This window comes from Salarias fasciatus, chromosome 4 (assembly GCF_902148845.1).
Source record: "Salarias fasciatus chromosome 4, fSalaFa1.1, whole genome shotgun sequence".
Classification (NCBI taxonomy): domain Eukaryota; kingdom Metazoa; phylum Chordata; class Actinopteri; order Blenniiformes; family Blenniidae; genus Salarias; species Salarias fasciatus.
Genome location: NC_043748.1, coordinates 12668521 through 12690619, shown reverse-complemented (window position 1 = coordinate 12690619; position 22099 = coordinate 12668521). Strand labels below are relative to the sequence as shown.

Below are 22099 nucleotides of genomic sequence, written 5' to 3'. Positions count from 1 at the left end.
CGTGTGAAATTACTGCTTTGTGTTCTAGTGCATGACAATGCCATCTTTATTTATTTGGAACGGTGTTAAACATTACATCTGTACAGTGTGACTTTTTGTGGTAAGAGTGAATATCATGTTCGGGCGTGACAGTGTTTCATATCGATATATTAAATATATTGTTCAGATAGTGTTTCATCATTTCTTCATCATCAATCATGCAGCTATTTTTCTACTATTGTTTCAAATCCTGAATAAGTCTGCACAGTGGTGTAGTAGTAACATGCACTTGATGTCAATGTTAAACCGAGTGTCAGCAACTGCAAAGCAAATGAGATTTAAAAAAAAATGCTGTGAATTATAAATGATAATGCAGCCATAAACATTATTTCAACAAATCCACAGAATTTAAAACTTAGAAGTAAAAAACAAAATGTATGTTTTAGTAAATGTCAAATTTATTTGATTTTTAATTGACAGACAAAATTCAGCAAGAGAAACAAGAACTGCAGAAGAGATATTACTATACAGATAATTGATTTAATCAAGCAAATTAAACTCCACTCTATCCATTTCAACTGTGCAAATAGTCCTTCAAACAGGTGCCGGGGTGGGAGGGAATATTGTGAATATATGATCTGTTAGTTCCTCACCCCATTTAAAAAAACTCAAGAAGCTGGGACAGCAGAGAAACACTGACAGGCGCTCAATAAATCACTGCAGGCCTGTAACCCCACACTACTGTAATTACTGAAAGAGAGGAGCTCCGGTTTCAGCCTGACTTTCCATGCATGAATACAAGAGAAGCTCGGGCATCGGGGTCATCCATCTGACCCCAGCGGGTCACCCATAACCTCGTCAAAGCCAGGTTCAAATATTGCACGTACAAATATCTGCTTAGTAAGAAATATTTCTGATCCCAGCTTTTTCCCCCCGAACCTATTAACAACTTAGTAGTGGAACTGAACTGAATATCTGAGAACAGGTTGTGAATTCACGAAGCCTCTTGGAGAGAAAGTAAAGTATCAATCATCCCACTGAACCCTCTTCAACACACTTCACCTTTTGTATACGGCGGATAACTACAGATTGTAAAACCATACAAAGAAACACTGCAAGTACTGTTTGTACTAAGATCTTCTGTTGTTAGGAACTAATAGGAACTGAAATCAATAAGATGCTAGAGAGTATTTTGGTAATACATCTGTCTGTAAAAATACATTCTCCACACTCCCTCTGACTCTCAACTGCAAACAGGGAAGCTTCAACTGACCTAAAATCAGACCAAATGTAGTCTGCTACGTTACCAAAAACGTTATTAATAAAAGAATTATCAAAATTTGATGATTATTTTTAAGCAACTGAGGAAATATGTTTCTTTAGCACTTCCACGAATATCACTGATTGGTTGTTGGAATCTGGCTGATATTTTGAGCCTTCTGAGACTTGCTGTGTTCTACATTGGAGCAGGGATCCGTCAAAACTTGCTTCTTACTTTGGAATATATTTAAGAGACAGAAAAAGCTACGGGAGTGTCGTTGAAGTGATGGTGGCCGAGTCTCAGTTGTTCTTCTTCTCAGGAGAGTTCGGGAAAGGTGCATAAGGTGGGGGCCGCTCCTTGAAGGGAAATAAAGTCACATTATTCAATCTCTTCTCCACGGCTGTCACTTAAAGAGAAGCCACAACAAGACGTTTACCATGGGCATGTAGACATGGTTTGTGTTGCCGGGGTTGTAAAACGTGCTGCCAGCTGCTGCTTCGGCCGCCTTGGAGTTACCTGAGTGCAAAAACAGACGTAATGCAGACCGGGTGGGGAGGGAGGACAGACAGTAATGACTGCAAAACATATTTCGGAGCAGATGCTGCAGCTCCCAACACTGTAAGCATGTGATGCAAGAAGCACAGCGTTAGTCATATGATGCACATCTGACAGCTCCAGGAAGACTCAAGACCAAATCTGCTGGCACGCCCCGAGGACGCACGCAGGCAAACGTCCAATTCAGGCCCTTCCGAAAATAGAAATGTGTCAAAGTGACATTTTTGCACAGTATTCTGAACTGAACCCGCATGCGGGGTGAAACCGATCATCCACGTTGCTCTAAATAAAGCCAAAAGAAAAGCTTGCTTTATTTATTTATTTTTTTTTAGTTTTTTGTAATTTTGACATGTAGCAAATACGACACGCATAACCCCTTCTTTTTTTTTTTTTTTGGTGGCGTGCTTGGAAATGATTCATTTTCAGGAAGACGGATCGGATCTGACGGGTGCAGTGACACAAACGTACAGAGAGGAAAACGAAAGAGGCAAAGAGACAAACAGACCTGGAGGTGGTGGCGGTGCTGTCCAGTTCTGGGGGGGCGCAGGCCAATTTTGAGGCGGCCCAGGGTAAGGGGGAGGTGGAGCCATGTAGTCAAAACCAGATGGGTACATTCCTGGAACACAGATGGCCAAACCAAAAAAAAAAAAGTGAGATTAAAAAAAAAAAGAGAGAGAGAAAGAGAGAGAGGGAACACAGCTTCAAGGTCACATGAGGTTACTGTCTGCTTGTACGATTTGGTGTGCAGCAAATACAAAAGGTGAAAACAGAACACAGACAAAGGGTAAAAGAGATAAAAGTGCCAGCATCATCTGTGCCTCACGGGTGCATATGTTTACCTCTGTGCAAAAAGGACGTTTGATAAATAAACATGTGCGCGCAGCCCACATATGCGGGGATCTAAAAGGCATCACATTAAGTTCACGTCATGGAATAAACAGGCTGTGTGTGCATAACGTTTACTAATCATGAAAGTGAAAGGAAAGGCAAAAAGGAATCTGAAGCTGGGCATCATGTTGAAGCTCCTTTCACACCACTAGTTATCAAGTAAATGGTTCTATTAGGAAAATAAGTTGCACACCTGCAGCGGCGGTTGGGTCGGGGTAGCCCATGTTTACAGCACCGGGGGGAGCCTGGTAGAATCCATTCTGCTGAGGAGGAGGGTAAGGATAGCCGGGAGGAGCAGCAGGAGATGGCCCATAGCCATTCATCATCGGTGAGGGGTAGCCGTACGAGGCCGCTCCATTCTGAGCAGGAGCGGCGCGAGATGCTGGAACATAGCAAAAGAAAAAAAGGCTCATGATGAGGTTTACCTGAAGTATGCAGGTGTTTTCATACACTGATCATATGAGGTCCCTTTTCTGGACATACAGAACCAGTTCATATGTGTTCACTGTTAGCCATCTAGTGCAGAAAGTGGGTTTATTGCAATGTGACATCTGAGTCTAAACTCAGTGAATACAGAGCATTATTAAACATGGAAATTATCTGAATGAGTATACAAACCATTTGTGGCCAGTTTGAAGAGTTGCTGTCCCACCTCGATGGCTCCTCCACTTGTGAATGTCAACTTGAAATGAGCCTGTCCCTCCCAACCACCTGTTAAACACAATCTATAATAAATACTCAGGACAACAGTTTTCTTCCAAAAGTGAAACAAATATGTTCCACTGACTGAATGTCTTCATCTTAAAAAACACAAATGTTCTTGCTACTCTTCAACATATAAGATCAAATCATGCCATCATGGGTGAAAGAAGCACAGGTCTACATACCACCAGGCTCAGCTGACACTGTCCCTTTAATGTAGTTAGCTCCAAAGACTGGTTGCTCAATGCTGCAGCCCTTCATCAGATAGTAGGGAAACATGGCAGAACCCAGGCAGTCCTTGGTGTTGGTGGACACAAACACTAACTAAACCAATGAAAGAGGAAAGAGACAGCAAGGTGAGCACCAAAAAATATGAAAATAGAGTGTTTTTTCCCAATTCAAGAGGACAGCAGCCACAAAATAATGTAAAATGCAAAATGTTTGGTGTAGGTGGGGTGTACCCTGTATGGTGTCAGGTAGATGATGCCTTTCTTGGTCCCCTTGAGCAGATCCGTCTTGTAGGAGAAATCGCTGAACGTGAGCTCCACATTCTTACACTCCCTCAAAACGCTGTGTGGAGATGAAGCAAATGAAAACCAATGTGTCTCTCTCGACTTTACCAATGTGCTACAGTCAATCCAAGTCAAAATGCAGTGAACGCAGACTGGAAATGAACCTAAAACAATCTAACCAACAGCCTGAAAGTATCTTTTCCATCTGGATTACTGAAACATGTCCAGTGTCACTTTGTGGTCCTATTTATTTTGTCTGTTTTTCTTATGAGCACTATTCAAAAGGCTGTTACTGTAAAGTGAATCTTTTTTATATATATAGTTATAGATACCGTAAAATTGCATGATACAATATTTGCAGCAAACATGCTAAGCAGCCAGAATTATTTTTTATTTTAATCTCATGGGGCCTAAAAGTCCTATAGTTTGTAAAATAGAATTTCAATGTGACTCTCATTAACAGCATTTGTGAGGCAACTCAGACTTCCTAAGAGTTAAATTGGCTGACATGGGCCATTCATCAGCTAATGCAGCTCAAACGGATGTAGGCCGAATAAAAATTGACCCGCAGCAACAGACTCATACAACCAAAGTGCACTACAGAGCACTAAGGAGAGCCTTCCTTCCAGGGCCAATAACACTATAATTCCTCCATGTAAAGTGTCTGCTGTGTTTTCGGTTAATGTCATTCTTTCTGTGCTTATTTGAGTCACAGTGAAGTCTGTATACAGCAACATTTGATATTACTTTTATCTTGTTGGTAATTACAGCAACACTTTAAAAGAACTTCCTTCGAGATAAACAAGTTATTTAGTGTGTGGTTTCAATAACAATTTCCTTTGATGATCACTCTCTTCTTAATGTAAATGTACACGTATGGATACGCGACCTTTCAAAATCGATACAATGTAATAATACTAATGTTTTCTCAAAGCTGTATACAAGTCATCTAACCTACTTACAGTACACTATCGTGATGTAATTAGATGGCTCAATATGATGCATCTTAACGCGACATGTCGCGTGATACCAACAACAGAAACGTCAACAATCGAAGGAAAGTTAGCATCACTTCCTGTTTGTTAATGTTACGCATTATCCCTGTTGTGTAAGAAAAAATACGCCCAGAATGTGAAGTCAGATCATTTTATATTCTTATACGGCCAAAAAGTGAAAACGAATAATATACTTCTGAACTGATCTACATAAATATATCACATGTAAACAAGGAAATGGGTGTCAGCTGTGCTAATGCTAGCCAGGCCAGCTAGCGGGACGCTGCGCAATGGAAAGTAGAGCGTAAACAAGGCAAAAGAGGAGATAACAATGTCCGGGTTGCCCTGACTATCACAAAGACTGTCAAAGAATACACAAACCTTTCGCCGTTGTTTATCAAAACGCCGCCGTTTTGCGTGTGGTTCCGATTTAGAGCCATGTTTTAGGAGCGGTCTGTTGCTCTCCTGCTTTGTGCTAACACTTCAACACTTCCAGTCTGACGTCACCGACGTCGCGTCACCACGCAATCACGTGATAGAGTCCACTATCCCGTTTTTAATAATAATAATAATAATAATAATAATAATAATAATAATAATAATAATAATATCTGTGTCCAGTTCAAAACAGTTGATCGGAGGCAAGCATCCAGCAGGTTTAGTCATGTGGAAAATGTTACCTCAGATTGATTCACTTTTGTGGCGAAGAACAAACATTTCTTCAGAAAATTTTAACCCTTTGAGGGGCACCCATTAAAATATTTAAAATAAAAATTCAAATCAAGGACATTTCAGAGATTGTTTCAAGAGTCAAACTTTCCCAAACACAGTCTGGGCATAAAGTCATCAGAAAACATCTATTCTATTTCTGTATGTACCAGTGTCTGGGTGTGAGGGTGTGTTTGCAGTTGTTCTTCTGAACATTTACACAATAATGGGCACTTCAGTTTCAGACTTCCGTTGGCTCGTTTTCCTGTGGTGTACTGTAGGACTGAAAGTAATTGATAAAAATTATTTATTTTATACTCTTTTGTCATTTAGAACTGACAATTTCTTAGTCAAGTTTAACCACTTATAATTTCGCCATGTTTTAGATAGGTATTTTTTTCATTGATGAAAATTTGTCTTGTATAATGTTAAATTATAAAATCTAGACATTGTCTCAGTCACTCATTATGGTTGAACATGTTTCCCATCGTTCCCCTGCTCCAGATCTGCCATTCAGAGCTGTAAATAATTCATGGAGATTTCATTCGTAGATTTAAAAGAGCATCAGAAAAGGGACAATCACGTATCTCCTTGAAAGACTGAATAGAGGTTGAGATGGCGTGGATAAAGGTTTAAGATTGCTTATATAACAATGGGTTCAAGCATGGCCATGGGGAGAGAGGGTGAAGTTGGCAAAGGCCTTTGAATTACGCAATGATTTCATTTAATGGTTCCCTGGGGAAAACAGTGGGCCGCGCATGCACCCAGCGGGATATTTAATATTTAAACGCTGACCTTTTTATTAATTACCAGCTTATTCTGTCCTACTTGTGAGATCGGCTCCGTTCCAGGGGAGCAGGTGGATGAAGCCTAACGAGCTTGTGACATTATTCCAACCTTTGCGGACAATGGATGGATGGATGGAGGATGGAAGATGGAGGAGTCCCTCCTGCACGCTTCAGACTAATCAGCACTAATTACCACAGCTGTCCTCTCAGCCACACCCCGTGTCAAAGGCACTACTGGAACAAATCTGCAGTAAAAGGCTTAAAAACAAACAGAAAAATCGAAATTATGTATTACCACTCTGCAAAAGTGTGTTTGGTTTCTGTGCTTTTGATCCTCTCCACGCGTTTTCGCGCGTCAGCTGCGCGCAAGAAGAAAACCCCCGAGAGGAAACCTGAGCTCTCCTTGCCCACGGTCACCTGCTCCGCCCGGGGGATAAAAGCTGTGTTCGATGCCCTGGTCAAAAATAACGTGCATGTTAGAGGTGAGGCTACATTTTCACTTTCCACCTCTAAAGTCGGTGTTAAACTGTCAGAGTCACAGAATTGTCTGTTCATTGATGCTTTCTCAGATCTTACAGGCGCCACAGTCCCAGTGTCACAGTCTGAGTGGTCCTGTGGAATGAAACTGGGCAAAGACAATAACAGGACCTCAGTTTTCAGCAGATATGACAGCTGCTACACTCAGGTTGAGGTAGTGTGTAATTTATGAATATTTCCGCAGCATTTGAAAGCAAAATACTACTTCTCATTTACAACCTGCAATCAGTCTGTTTGTTTAGTGCAATTCTTGATCAGACAAGTGAAAATTCCTCCTAATTTTTAAGTGTAATTTGCTAACAATCAATGAATCTATTATAGACATGCTAAATACTGAAATAGGTGCTGAAATTCTGCTTCCATGCGCTGTGTATTCATGATCTCCAAAACAATGGAAGTGCATATGTAAAAAGTGTGATGTTGTGATTTACAAATGATTCCCAAATTGAGAAAAAAAATTGACTATGTCTACTGTATATGCATTTGTGGATGTGAAATGAGATCATGAGCTAACATGCATGGACATATAAGGTGGCTATAGTTTTAACTTAAAAGTTAAAACCATAAAAGTAAAACTAAAAACTTAAAAGTTTGCAGGCTCAGATTCTATATGTGCAAGTGTGTGTCTTCTCTGCAAATGCAAAAATCTGTCTTTCATCCTCAGGGCAACAAAGTGGTCGTCCCGCTGCATGTCCAACAGAAACAAGACGACCGGTGGATCAGGGTGAACATCAGCTGTCCCCTCATCAAAAGACGCAGTGAGAGGACCCAGATGACCCCAACACGTGAGTGACGACAGCTCTCACCTGTCAAAAAAATTCACGCTTACATTTCAGTAGAGCTGTGTTGGAGTTCAGGATATTTCTGTACACGGAGATAATACCGTGAGTGGGCACTGCATGTGATTTACAATGGAGAAAGTCTTTGGATTAGTTTATGACTGTTAACACTCTGCTCCCCTCCAGCGTTCCCTGGAAACTGCGACACTGAACAAGAGCTGCGATTAGATTGTGGCCCGCAACACATTTCGGGTGACGCCTGCCTCAAAATAGGATGCTGCTATGACGATCATGACTCCCACTGCTACTACAGGCTCGATGGTAAGGTCAGACTGGGGAAATGATCTTCTGAGAAGCTGTCGGAGCATAAAAAAAACCCCCTTTTTCTGTCTGCCTTTGCTCCATCTAGCCTGTTCCCTGGACGGACACTTTGTGTTCTCAGTGAAGGCCACAGACTCGCACCCACCCATCGATCCCAGCAACCTCATAATCAAGAATCAGCCTCACTGTTTCCCCGCAGTCACAACCACCGACACTGCCGTCTTCAAGATAGGCGTCATGGAGTGTGGGGCAACGATGAAGGCAAGCCCGCCCTGTATCAAAATAACCAACATCTATCTGTACTTCAATACAAGTATTACCTCATAAATTGAATATGTCAAAGCAGCATTTTGAAAGTGGAATCTATATACATATAGCACAAACCTTCCACTGACAAATCTCTGCAGTTACAGATTGAAAGAAAGAAATCAGGACCGAAATTGATTTTGTCTCTTGTGTGGTCAACCTCACTTACACCAATAACACATAACTTACAAAGAGCTGCACATTCAAAACGGTGGTAAAAATGATCAGATCTATATCAGAAAACATGACAGTAACTATTTCAAGTCAAATGAAACTGAACCAGTTGAACTTGACTGTAAAAATGTCAACAGAACATCACTGGTGCTTGAAATGAAACTCGCCGATCTACAATCTCTTTATAAAAAAAAAAAAAAAAAAAAAAAGTCAACAATCGGAGTGAAAACCACAAGCAGGCTCACAGAGTTTAAAACGATGAGAAATACAAGTTTGTGCAATGTTTTTGACAGATGTTCTGTCCTCTGTCTGGGGTTTTAGTTCGATGGAGATGCGCTGATCTACGAGGTGGAAGTGGAGGAGATTTTTGCTACATCCAAACATTCCCCCTTTAGGTATTTTTTTTTAACATAGTTTTTGTCAAAATAGCTTCACAGTTACAGCTTTTATCATGATTCATTAAGTCCTGAGGCTAGACTGTAGCCTCAGTTTCAGATATGAGATATTTTCTGTGTTCCTCTTCTGGAAAGCCAACAATGATCTTGGCTTTTTTTTTCCAAATTAATTTTCCACATGTCATATAGCTTTATTAAGTACATTTGATTTTTTTGTAGCGCCTCAAACAAAGATTGCTTCACACTCTAAAAGTGGGAAAACGTTACTTCATGTGTGATGTAAAACTGCTGTTTTCAGTCTCCAGGTGCAGTGCGACTACGCACTGTCAGATCTAACGCGTGCTCAGGACCTGCGGTCTTTCAAATCTGTGACCAATCCACCGCCTGTGGTTGCAGTAGGGAACATCAGGGTGCAGATGAGAATCGCCACAGGTACAAAGGAATTCCACCGTGTTATCCAGCATGTAATCACACAGAGCTTTGATTTTGAATGCATCTGTCCCTCCAGATCCGTCTTTCACCTCGTTCATTCCCGAGGACCAGCTCCCACTGACACTGCCGCTCCGTGAAGCTGTGAACGTGGAGATCTCCATTGTGCAGCCGTCTCCAGATCCCTCGCTGTCCCTGCGCGTCCGAGATTGCTTTGCCTACCCTGTGTCTCGACACTCTGTGTGGACGCTTCTCTTCGATGGGTGAGTTCATTTCAGAGGCCGTCTCTCGGCTTTGCACAAATGACACTGATCAGCTCCGTCTTTCTTCTTCGTGTGGGCAGATGTCCGAACCCTCTGGACAATATGGGAAGCTCAGTCCCTGTGGATAAAATGGGAAAAGCCACCTCCCACTCCCAGGTCAGGAGGTTCGACGTCAAGACATTTGCCTTCCTGGAGCCACATACGGGTCATGCAAGTGCGGAGAAAGTAAGATTGTTGAGCTCATTACAAAGAAACGTGAACTGCAGCAGATGTGCTTAAGCGTGGTCCTCCATTCAGATGTACTTCTACTGTTGGGTGGAAATCTGTACACCCGATGCCGACTGCGCACAACACTGCACCATTATTTGTGAGTACATCACTGTGCAGATCATAATCCACAATCTGCAGCGTCTTTAACATCTGTCACCTCTGCTCCCACAGCATCCGAGGGTGAGAGACATCGGAGAGAGGCTGGACTGGACTCCAACCAGGTCCAGCTGGTCTCCATAGGGCCGCTGGTGCAGAATGGCGAAGAACCCGACGACAACGCGTGCGAGACACAGAAGATCGGTAAATTCCCTCTCGGAACTAAACGACGACGAAGTGAACAACTGGAAGCAGCGCTGGAGTAGAAACCTTCTTCTCTCCTTCCCCAGTGTATCAGATGGCGGTATATACCCTCACCAGTGTCCTCGCTGCTCTGCTTCTGATCCTGCTCTGCATCGCATGGTCAAACATCAAGAGGCGTCAGGAGACGGAGGAGCTTCGAGCATGTGACGCACAGTCCCAATGAATCACCTCACCATTTACTTTCATTTAAACTGATTTAGAGACTGTTCACATCCAGAGTGGGTATTATCACCCAAATGTTTTATTTATCACTGCCACTTCTATAGTCGGCAAAAATTAAGAAAACAATTGGTTTAAACTAGTTTAATGATTCTTAAATTGCTATTTTGTCTTTATTTTCTTAATGCATTTCCTCTTGTTTTTTTTTTCCTCACTAACGACTGTATAAAGCAACGTGTAGTGCTGGTAAATAAAAACAAAAAAGGATTTCGTTGAGCAGTTTATTAATACAAAAATGCTTCAGTTATTGACACAGCTAAAATGCAGAAAAGCAGAAATTAGGTTGGGAAAAAAAAACACTCAATAAGGTCTGAACTTCCTCTGTGCCCTGAGCAGAGCGATTCTTTGTTTATCCTCTTCAAATTTCTTCCTTAGTTCAGCAATATCTGGAAAAATAAAGCAAAACAGATTTGACATGCTTGATACGACTGAGTTTTCCTTAAAGTCCTACGATCAATAAACCAGAAACTTACGTTCTTTTTGTGTGTTTCTATGCTGCCAGGTGTAAAAGTTCATGAGCTCCTTCCTCTTCTTCTTCTGCTTCTCTCTCTGTAGAGTCCTCTGATTGGCCGCCTCGCTGTGGGGGCGGGCCTTGGCGCCTTTGTGCCCTCTGGTGACTTTCACCCAGCCCTCCTCGTCCTCCTGCTGCTGCTCAGCCTCCTGTCTCTGCCGCTCCTCTTCCTGCAACAAAACAAAGTTGACGTTTGGGTTACGAGGGTTTGATTGGTGGGGGTCTGAGCAGAAGCGGCGGAGTTCTCACCTGCTCTTTACGCTTGTCATAGTCCTGCATGAAAGAATCGACTATTTCCTGTAATTTTTCCGGCTGAATGAGAGATTCTGTGTACTGCTGAATCCATTCTGGTGAGAAATAGTCATAAAATGTGATCGAAATTAGATTTGGGTTGTGTGAAAACCCGTTAAAGCATCAAAAGGGAGATTATCATGGGTAAGCAAGAACAAAAGTTAAAATGAATTAACACACTTTAAAACTAGCTCATGTTGTAACATTTCATATCGAAAATAAGATGAGACACAGAAACTAAGAAATTATGTGTCCATAAAGAAATATTGACTGTTTAACATACCTGGGACATATGTACCCATACAAACTTTACTATGTAACAGACCAATTCGTGCAGACTACCACTATTATTTTTAAATTCAGGATTTCCCAAAATTTAACCATCACACAAAAAGAATATTTTCTGAGTTTCTGACAACTAAACCACATGTACACTAAGTAGTGGTTGTATCTCATTGAATTGCAAAACAGCAAAAAAGCTAAACCTGTGTGTTATAACACAAATTGTAGCTGACTGTAGCTCCACTTACTCTGTACTCCTGTTTTGACTTGACGCTCTTCTGTGCACACCACCAGAGGCACGTCGTGTGGGTGGGACTTAACTGCAGATATGCTGGAAGCTTTTTTAAACACAACATAACCGACCTTGAAACCCTGGAAGGGACAGATGCACAATTTTTTCTTTAAAATTGTATTTACACTTTGATATTTCTTTTTCAGATCTCAATTCATGCATCTGTATAAAACATCATGCATATAAGATTACAGATAAAAACTGATGTTATGTAATGTAAAAAAAAAAAAAGCATAAAAGCTAATAGAAAATTCAGGTTAAATACAGAACAGCACAACTGAGCAGTATCTCCTAATAAGGCAATTTTGTGATTACAATTCACAGATTTGAACTTACGATATTAATAACTTTAATGTCAGCAACATTCAAATAACACCTCTTTCTCTTTGGTGTGAGGTGGATAATGTGCTACAAGCTTATCTGAACGAAAAGTATCCTTCTCTGCAGCAGCAGAAAACACCAGTCACCAGAAAACTATCTCATTTGTCGTGCTATCTTGTTGGAATGGGATTACAGCACGGAAAAATGTTTCTTTACTGTGGCAATTTCACACCTCTGTAGTCTCAAAAGTCCTTTCAGATGCACCAACACTTAAAATCTTATAACCAAAAGCATAAAGCAGTCTTGAAAATAGAGAAAACAGTGTAAGCAAACCTGCTTCGCAGGTGGCATGAAGATCTTGGCCAGTTTGGGTCCTGACTCCTGAACGCTGCCCGGGTGGTCTAACAACTCCACCGACTGAATGACGCCAAACTGTGAGAATAACTCTTTAACAACACCCTGAAACACACACAGCAGCAGGAATGACATATACTGCACAAAGATCAAATATTGGTAGCATTACAAAACTACTTATTGTAAAATCAAAGTCAGATTTTAAGGAAACTCTTTCACCACTGCACATCACTATAACTGTGATCAAACAAATGCAAGACACTGATGCATCCAATGTACACAACATGTACTTTTTAAAATCCAATCACCATAACATTTTCCCCTTCACATCAATTACTTTTAAAGAAATATAAGTGATCAATTTTGTTTAACTCAGTGTTATTGTCTTTATGTGGCTGTTACATTTCTGAGTCCGCCAACTTTGACAATTTCTTCTTCTGGGCCAAAAACAAAAATACAATCATTCATAAGTAACTCGGGTACGTGAGAATGGGTTGCTTGACAGACACGTGAACGCACCTCGGAGCAGTACGGGGGGATGTTGAGCACGAAGAGAGTCCGGTCCATCGGTCTGCCCGAACTCTTCTCCGCCCGGACTCTGTGCTCTTTCACATACAGAGAGTGTCGTGCCGCAGTGTCTGAACTGAACTGTAAGGACAAGACTGAGAAAGGCAAGAGAGAGAGAGAGAGAGAGAGACGAAAACAAGACGACGCGTTAAAGTCTGTCTGCCGCCGCCAAGCTAAACAATACACAGACCGACCAAATCATTACAAGTATCTTGTCTCGACATATATATTTAATAATACGTATTATTATTTTTAAGTTCTAACAAATAATACCTGTAAATCCTCCGGGAATCAAATAAGCCTGATCGTCAGCGTGTTTTTTCTTGGAGGGCGCCATTTTACTGTGACCTTTCAACCGGAAGTAAAACTGAGTAATATAAACAAAATGAACTTTATTTTTAAAATCATCATTAATGATTATTGTTTTTGTTATAACATCTTTAAAAAAATTGTTTTAAGTATTTATTATAGTAATTTTTTTTATTTCAAAGCAGATGGCGTAAGGCTCTTCAACTGAATTACTTTCAATGTTTCACTCACTGTGGAGAAATCATCACCCTGAGCTGCTTCAGTTTGGAGTCTAACAACGCGTGCCTTTGCTTGATGGTGCTCATGTGATACAAACGTGTTCACTGCAAGAAAAAAAAATATTGTCAATAGTGAGTGGCAATGTAAATTGCTGTGAAACTTCAGGTTAACTTATAAAATGTCTTTGAAAAGATAATATTGTCTCCGGACCGCCATTAAGAAAGCTGGGACTACAGAAAGAAGCATTTAAATGTTAAATATGATTGCTGAGTATTATTCAACAAAGTTATGGATTGGCATTTTGATAGTATCAGCACTTTGGAAATCACTAATATTAAGTATAAAACGAAACACACAGGTCAGTTTTTACAAATGCTTTTACAAACTTTCATCAGTCTGCATCTAGAAACGGAAAGTCAGGGTCATGTTGATCTGAACTCTGGACAAGCTGCCGGGCAACATAAACAGAGGCAAACACATTCACCTTTACACCTATGGTCAGTTTAAAGGGGAACGGTCGTTTTTACAATCTGGACCTTATTTCACATTCGTCACAACAACATTTACTCACCCGTTTGACTTTCGTGTGATTTGCAGTTGGTTCGGAGATAATTAGATGCTCCCATATCCATATAACGGCAGCGGACGGGGCACCGACATGCAGCTGTTACAGACGCTCTTTTCTCTTATGTTTGTTGTGGTGTGGTAGATACATGTACATTTATTAAGTCAGCATCACTTAGCGCTATTGGGAAGTCTGTAAACCGGCTAGATTGAGCAACTCTCCGGGAACTCTGAAGCGATGATGTCATCACACTGCGCCGTGGCGCACTGTTTGTTTACATGGAAGTAGCGTCTCTGCTCTGCGGTCAGACCACGGCATCTCGATCGGCTTTTTTAGGCAGTCAGAGTTTATTTTCAGCTGGTTGTAACTTTGGTACAATGGTCTGAGTGTGCATATATCCTGCTGTGAAAGTAAAATTACCAGCTGGACGTCACCGAGCTCACAGGCTCCCACTTCGTGACCGGGATTTATTGAAGCTATGGCTAATAGCGCTCAACACGGACCCCAGCATCACTGTTCAAACTTTACCACATTTGGATTATCGGGTGTGTAGTGCCCACTTCACATCGGAGGACTTCTTCCCAGTTCAGGAAAGAAATGAAGGCCAGAAGATCCAGAGAATGAATCTCAAAAAGAATGACATTCCAGCGGCTGCAGGAGGAGAGCAGGTCGAGGTAACATGAAGCTATGCTATTCATTTTTTTCTTTACTAATGTCTAGAGGTTTTACTGTTTAGTTCATTTGAGCAACAACAAAGGATGATACAAGTATATCTGTCAATGACAAGAGTTGTACATAAACAGTAAAATATTCTGTACACTGTTGCTCAAAAGGAGTAGGAACAAGTTTATAACATTCTAGCCAACTCTAGACATTAGTAAAGGAAAAAATGAATATTATTAGCATCACGTTACCTCGACCTGCTCTCCTCCTGCAGCCGCTGGAATGGCATTCTTTTTGAGATTCATTCTCTGGATCTTCTGGCCTTCATTTCATTCCTGAACTGGGAAGAAGTCATCCGATGTGAAGTGGGCACTACACACCCGATAATCCAAATGTGGTATAGTTTGAACTGTGATGCTGGGGTCCGTGTTGAGCGCTATTAGCCATAGCTTCAATAAATGCCGGTCACGAAGTGGGAGCCTGTGAGCTCGGTGACGTCCAGCTGGTCATTTTACTTTCACAGCCAGGATATATGCACACTCAGACCATTGTACCAAAGTTACAACCAGCTGAAAATAAACTCTGACTGCCTAAAAAAGCGATCGAGATGCCGTGGTCTGACTGCAGAGCAGAGACGCTACTTCCATGTAAACAAACACAGTGCGCCACGGCGCAGTGTGATGACATCATCGCTTCAGAGTTCCTGGAGATTTGCTCAATCTAGCCGGTTTACAGACTTCCCAGTAGCGCTAAGTGATGCTGACTTAATAAATGTACATGTATCTACCACACCACAACAAACATAAGAGAAAAGAGCGTCTGTAACAGCTGCATGTCGGTGCCCCGTCCGCTGCCGTTATATGGATATGGGAGCATCTAATTATCTCCGAGCCAACTGCAAATCACACGAAAGTCAAACGGGTGCATAAATGTTGTTGTGACGAATGTGAAATAAGGTCCAGATTGTAAAAACGACCGTTCCCCTTTAATCAATTTTGATTATATATATTATGATATTCATCATCTTAGTGACATTCAAATATTTTTGGCCTTTCGGAACACTAAAAAAAGGGAAACACAGGATACAATGTTAAATACATGGGACAAACCTGGGACCGTCTTAAATGCATGTTCCTCTAATCTGCTTTATCATAGAGGTTGTAAAACAGATGTTTTTGGAAGTCTTATGAAGCTCAGTTGAGCAACAATGTTGACTTCCTTAACCTTAAAAGCAAACATTTTTGTTAAACTAGCTCTCACCGCACAATTGTATTGTAACTCAACAGCAGATTGAGTTGAAGGGGTAATACATGCTTGATTATTCATAAAATAGCAAATGTATACATTTTCAATACATTAGTGTCACTGTCTTAATATTGCATTATGTAAACTGAGATATCAATCAAAGTGCAGAGGCTTTCTAAAATCTAAATGCAGTCTGTGCTGTTTGTGGATGTCTCTGGATCTCTTTCCATCACATGTTCAGTAAAGATGACACTCAGACAAGATGTACAAAGCTAAATGTTTAATGGTAACATTTCACCAACAGATCTGAAGCCTCTTGTGTCTCCTTAACCGAGATGAAAAACAAACAGGAAAAAACAAAAACTCCAAATAGTGAGTGTAATGCAGAATCTACAACTTACAGCTCCTTAATTAATCTGCCAGGTTAATCAGTCAGAAACAGAGCGCATGAGAGTCTGGATGACAAACTACTGGTAAAAAGCTATGAAAATACAGACGTAATGTGACCATTAAAGAAAAAAGGTGGGATTATCAAGAGTATAGAATAATTTTTGTCTCAGTTTCTGATGTTACAAGTATTTTCAGAGGTCTTGAGTGAAACACCATCTTCTGGTGAAATCCGGATGAATTACGAAAACTGAAAATGTGGAAATTCATTGCGTTGAAGTGTTTCGTTGTTTGGTCACGTATCTGTTGGGTTTCTATAGTCCGTACACATGAACATGAAACAGTGATACTGATTGATTGTTTAACAATTTGATAATTTAGTTATGATGACAATGCTGATGTAGAAATGTCAAAGTTGTTTTTTTTGTCAATTCCTTTTAATAGATGGAAAATCACTACGTTTAAGAATACAAAAAAAAAAAAATTGGGAAAATCTGGACAGAGAATTTGGCGCCGCTCCCCCCGACACAATATTACAGAACATTTTTTTGACTGGTCCACTTCAAGAACTACCGGGTGAAATTTTAACATCACAAAACCGAATGGATAATGCAGCACGTTCTTTCAGGGTTATATTCATTTCAATCATGAATATCAAACGAGTAAAAACCAGCCTGACGACAGACGGCGCGCCGCCTGCTGACACAACAGTTTTGAATGTGAACACTGAAAACGCGGTAGTATGAATGCGCGGCCTGGTGGCGTCACAGCTGAGCTATATCTTGATGCGGAAGGCGGTGGCCTGCGAGCTGGGGGGCTCGGTGGTGGACTGCGTGGTGGACTTGAACAGAGCTTTGAGGATGGTCTGGGGGTCAACTTCTGGGGTGGGCTGAGAGGAGGCTCGCTGGCCGGCGGGGCGAGACAAGGAGGCGGGCAGGCCGTCTTTCCTCGTGCTGCCGCCTGCGCCTGGAGTGTCACTGAGTCGCCTGTTGGAGCAGAGAAATGAAAAAAATGCATTTATTTGTATGCAGAGTGCTCATTCCCACTTCAAAATGGTCAGCAATTGACTTTGACCTTTACTACTGAGCTCAATGCAAAAACAAACTGACCACCTCAAAGTGCCGAACCTGGTTTAACTGCTGCAGATTCACACGCTGTTTGGCAAACAGTCAATTTTCAAACAACGGAAATGTTTCTGTTCAACGTTTACTGCCTTGATCTTCAATCTCCTAGACATTATAGATGAATGAAACAGTGGCAGGATTACCACACGTCAATACCGCTTTTAAATATTAAAATAAGGGAAGGGGATAGATCCTGCTTTTCTGACGTCATACTGTACGTTTTTTTTTTTTTTTTTTTTTTAAATACCATGTCTACAAGGTAATTCAGTCCAATTTGAAGTCATGCTAACATCTACAATTAAAAAGCATGTATTTTAACACAGGCAGTAAAATTTAACATTTCTGAATAAAGCCATGTCGGTTTACTTACAACAGAATGGGCTGATCAGAAGTGATGACATTTCCCTGAATATGAAGATTACACTTCATGGGTTGGCCTGAGAGACGAGAAGAAAAAATACATTAAAAAGACAAATGTTAATCCAGTACAGTAGCCACAGGCGTCATTGGTCTTGCTTGCAAATCGAAAGTCAGAGCCCCAAACACACACACACAGCCATTTGACGAGTGTGTCCTTGCTGCTGGCACTCACCGTCCAAGCAGCGGTTATTGTACTTTCTGTATGCGCTCACAGCATCCTCTTTGCGGACAAACACCACTTCAGCTACGCCCACCTTCACCAGCCGAGCCCGCTTCAAGGCACCGCACACACAGAACAGCTCCTGTGGACACGCAGACGGACAGTGCAGACACACACTGGATGAGTCATCCGGGCACCACAGCACACGCTGCATCATTTTAATATCAAAAAGGGAGAAAAGGTTATTGCCAGACAGTGAGATTTGCTCACCACTATGTCTTCCTCAGTGACCCTGGGGTGCAGGTTGTTCACCATTATTTTTGTCCCCTCCAAAGGGCTGAAAGCAGGCTGCGAAACAAATATGACAAAGCCACATTGTCAAGTGAACAAAACATTTCAGAGCAGCTGCAATAAGTTAAAGTGTAGAAATGAGGTGAAGGAAAATCAAACTTGAGTTCATAGTTGACTGCTTTAAAAAGCATCTTGATACACATAAGCATACACACTAATGACTTTCACCAAAAACATCTATTTCTGATGCTTTTATAAGCATTGAGGAATGAAGCACTTCTATCACATCACCAATGTACACAATGTAGCGTAATTACATGGAGCAGACGATCACCTGAAGGTGAAAAGTCCACGAGGAGGATGAACTGAGCTTCAAAGCACATATACCCATTTCACTTCCAGTGTTTACCTGAGGAGGAGTCGGAGCCGCTGGGCTGGTTTCTGCCGCGCTTTGCTGAAGGGTCCTTGAGACCGGCTGTAAGGCCGCAGTGGCGGCGCGGGCGGCAGCCATGCTAGTGTTGGGCCGGGTGGGGGCCACTGGGACGGGAGGACGCGGGGCTGTGTAAGCATCGTTTTTAACCACCTTTGTGATTGGAGCTGACATGGAGAAAGGGGAGCCCACCACTCCAGACTGTAAAGAAAAGACAAAATTTTTAATTTATCTGAGGTTCAAGTTGGCTTTTCCACTTAAAGCAATGTGGCTGGACAATTGGTAATCTCACCCGTGATTGTAGCATACTGTTAGCAGTTGTGATCTTCATTTGTTTACTGAGTGTGCCATCATGCTGATTTAGGATCGGCTGTGGGAAAAAAAAGAAAGAAAAAGAAATATTCAGTTAACACGCTTAAATGTTTTATCCAATCTACAAGGAAAACATCATTTTATTAGGGTTATGGTACAAAAACAAATGGATCTACCTGTGGAGCTGCACGTATTCCACTGGACATTCCTACTGGACGCTGCTGTAAAGAGCAACAGACCCCATTTTAGAGAATAAAAGCATGCCCCGACACCAACAGGCACAGGCTTCATATTTGACTCAGAAACAACAGAGCTGATCTTCAACTCACCTGGATGGTTTTGGTTATTTTGAGAGGAGGTGCTCCTGCTTGTATCTGTGCTCCTCCAATGCTCCTCTTGAGGCTCAGCCTATCACGAGCATCTGTCATTCTGATACTATTGCTCGGCTGTGGTGTCACACTGGCTCTCACATTCAGTCCTTGTGCATTTGGGCCAAACTGCCTTGTGTTCACACCAGAAAGGTTGTTGCTGGTGTGTATCTGTATCTGCGGCACAAGCGTCTGACTCGGTAGTTGGTGCGTTACTGCCGTCTTCTGTGTGAGCTGTGCAGGGATGCCGAACGGACTCTGCCCCTGTTTGCGTGAGTTAATCATCTGACGAGCATCCTGCACCCCACCAGCTCCTCCTCTGCCACGGATTTTGAAGCGAGCATCTTTCTGGACAAGCTTTTCTCTGGCGTCCTTCACTTGAAAACCTGGGGCAGGATATGAAAGGTAAGCCAGCTTACAATCACTCACTCCTTTAATATTTTCTCTGCTTTGGTATGCTTTCAGGGGAATGATACACTCACCTGTTCCTCCTCCAAGTCGGTGCCTTACATCATTAACCCCAATCTTCTGCCTGGCATCAAACGCCCTGCCAATTCCTCCTGCACCTCGTCCAAACATTGGTCTGGGAGAACCAAAGTAGTTCGGTTCAACCCTGCAATCATACAGAAACATAGAAAACATTATACGCACAGTTATCCATTATCATTTCATAATGTGCTGAAAGTTCACAATGGAGTTGTTGTTCTCCGAAGATTTTCCCAAAACATACTGCTCTAGATTATGACAAAGGGGTACAAATGGTTTCAAACACCCTTTAGAAGAATGTAGTCCAGCTTAACTGATTCGAAAATAAACAATATAGATAAAAACTGTGCATACAAAACCAAAACCTTTCTGATGGTTTCAGGCTAACTTGACCACAGACACAGCTTACGACAAAGACAAAGGTCAGGAAGATTGCAGGTTGAAGGTTGTACTTTTTTGTCAAATTTCCAGTATCCTTCGGTGATGGAAACAGTGGTTTTTTTCGTGTAATAAAGGTGTACTTTATCTAAGTTAGTCCAGATGAAAGTGAGGAAAAAAGAGACCCTGCCATCTGTCTTCATACAACCCGTTTTCTTTCTTTCTCTCTTGATAAACGTGGAGTAAACAGCATAACTATGAAGTCGGTGACTCTTTACCTCACCTAAATTGGACTAGCTGAAAATTTCCCAAATATTGTTATTAACGTTCACTCACTAACAAAAGACAAAAAAATTCAATTCAGAATTTCAAACGGGAACATTTGATCAAGTAATGAAAGCGCATCTCTGCTCGGGTATCCAACACAAACGCTCGCTCAACGGCTAGCTACGGCTATAGCGAGTGAAGCTACAAACAAAACGCTAACAGGCGCCGTGTCGTGCTAACAGAAAAAAACAAAGAGCTCACGTGGATTAAACTTTGCCCGGTGCGCTAAGTTATAATTACTTGTTTTCACAGGGAATGAGACGAAGCATAAAGGCCTTCGTGTGAACGCACATATTTAGCCTCAGTGCTAGCCACCACGGGCTAACACTAGCATACATGAGCTACCATCCAGTTACCGTGAAGCTTTCAGAAATACAACTACAAGCTTCAGCGTCTTACATTCGTAAACATTTTCGTGCTACATCGTGTGGTTACATACCGTTTAACCGGAGCTTTGAGGTTAATACCTCGCCGTCGAATGACTTCATCCAAAGAGACGTCTGCCATTTTCTCACACACTACTCCACTTCGCCTGCCCCTTGCGCTCCAAACTACAGTGAGCAGCAAGGGTCAAAGTTAGAAGGCGCGAGAGACCCGCTTATGTGTCCTGTTGAAAATTTGTCAGAACGTTCAATTTGGGCTGGATTAAAAAATGACCTGGAGGCCGTAATATTCAAATAAAATGTGCGAGGACTTAAAAAGTTAACATTCAAACAAGCAAGATATTCTGCGCTCGTGGAAACAATGTACATTTCTGCGTACCCATGAGCCTTTGCGCCAGACTCTTCACAGAAATGTAGAAAAAATAGAATTTTGAGACATTGAAACACAAAAATATTTAGTTTATTTTCTTGAGAAACGTGTGTACTTGCTAATGATCCCTTTAATAAACCACTCTGTTGACCACCGGACACAACCGTGACTGAGACTGTTGGGAGAAAACATCTATCACCGAGGCTGGGAAGTGATTGGTTATGCCTTAAACTGATGAGTAAGGAAAATAACGACGCGGGGTGACGCCCGTGTCCTCGTACATTACGAGATGAATTTTTGAAGGGGTTCAGGTCTGCCTGCTGAGGTGACTCGCCTACTTTGCGAGATGCCACGTGGGACTAGGACCTACCCCGTTCCCATAAATGTTGAAAGGAATGTGAAAACACTGCATAGATACGAGCTTCAGAAGCTGTCACAGTGATATTCCAATCGTTCCCTTTGTAAATATGTATGTTCGTGAGTGAAGTATTGCTGTTGATCACGTTCTTCATTTATCTACTATGGGTCTTAACATCATATATTAGTCACTCCAGTTGAAAAGCCCACTGAAACACTGAAAGGTTTGATGCATGAAGAAGCTGG

The 22099-nt window shown here is 41.7% G+C and overlaps 4 protein-coding genes and 1 non-coding gene across 7 annotated transcripts; 2 read left to right on the top strand and 3 right to left on the bottom strand.

Annotated features, from left to right (window-relative positions):
- Window positions 1-417: 417 nt before the first annotated feature.
- Window positions 418-5394, bottom strand: wbp2nl (WBP2 N-terminal like). Its single transcript, XM_030089755.1, has 8 exons — window positions 5274-5394; window positions 3847-3955; window positions 3571-3709; window positions 3302-3394; window positions 2877-3065; window positions 2301-2411; window positions 1677-1756; window positions 418-1596 (listed from the first exon to the last, which is right to left on the bottom strand). Exons 1-8 carry the CDS (start codon window positions 5330-5332, stop codon window positions 1540-1542), a joined length of 837 nt encoding a protein of 278 aa, XP_029945615.1. The 5' UTR covers window positions 5333-5394; the 3' UTR covers window positions 418-1539.
- A 1280-nt stretch (window positions 5395-6674) lies between these two features.
- LOC115386796 (zona pellucida sperm-binding protein 4-like) lies at window positions 6675-10385 on the top strand. The gene is made up of 12 exons (XM_030089259.1): window positions 6675-6870; window positions 6958-7079; window positions 7590-7707; window positions 7879-8025; window positions 8114-8286; window positions 8827-8900; window positions 9199-9332; window positions 9409-9592; window positions 9673-9817; window positions 9890-9959; window positions 10034-10162; window positions 10249-10385. Exons 1-12 carry the CDS (start codon window positions 6675-6677, stop codon window positions 10383-10385), a joined length of 1629 nt encoding a protein of 542 aa, XP_029945119.1.
- A 269-nt stretch (window positions 10386-10654) lies between these two features.
- On the bottom strand, window positions 10655-14192 carry rrp7a (ribosomal RNA processing 7 homolog A). Of its 2 annotated transcripts, none has more exons than XM_030089992.1 (8): window positions 14159-14192; window positions 13600-13691; window positions 13012-13154; window positions 12472-12597; window positions 11774-11897; window positions 11202-11299; window positions 10915-11122; window positions 10655-10827 (listed from the first exon to the last, which is right to left on the bottom strand). In XM_030089992.1, exons 3-8 carry the CDS (start codon window positions 13057-13059, stop codon window positions 10742-10744), a joined length of 690 nt encoding a protein of 229 aa, XP_029945852.1. In that variant the 5' UTR covers window positions 13060-13154; window positions 13600-13691; window positions 14159-14192; the 3' UTR covers window positions 10655-10741. The 2 variants fall into 2 exon arrangements, with proteins under 2 accessions (XP_029945852.1, XP_029945851.1); XM_030089991.1 differs by lacking the exon at window positions 14159-14192 and adding an exon at window positions 13333-13426 and having other exon boundaries at window positions 13600-13689.
- A 2133-nt stretch (window positions 14193-16325) lies between these two features.
- poldip3 (polymerase (DNA-directed), delta interacting protein 3) lies at window positions 16326-21307 on the bottom strand. Of its 2 annotated transcripts, none has more exons than XM_030090371.1 (10): window positions 21183-21307; window positions 20035-20165; window positions 19514-19938; window positions 19361-19405; window positions 19165-19242; window positions 18852-19073; window positions 18422-18499; window positions 18164-18293; window positions 17942-18008; window positions 16326-17433 (listed from the first exon to the last, which is right to left on the bottom strand). In XM_030090371.1, exons 1-10 carry the CDS (start codon window positions 21248-21250, stop codon window positions 17223-17225), a joined length of 1455 nt encoding a protein of 484 aa, XP_029946231.1. In that variant the 5' UTR covers window positions 21251-21307; the 3' UTR covers window positions 16326-17222. The 2 variants fall into 2 exon arrangements, with proteins under 2 accessions (XP_029946231.1, XP_029946232.1); XM_030090372.1 differs by having other exon boundaries at window positions 19361-19402.
- A 410-nt stretch (window positions 21308-21717) lies between these two features.
- LOC115387801 (U12 minor spliceosomal RNA) lies at window positions 21718-21869 on the top strand. The gene has a single exon (XR_003931418.1). It is a non-coding gene; the product is annotated as a U12 minor spliceosomal RNA (small nuclear RNA).
- Window positions 21870-22099: the final 230 nt, after the last annotated feature.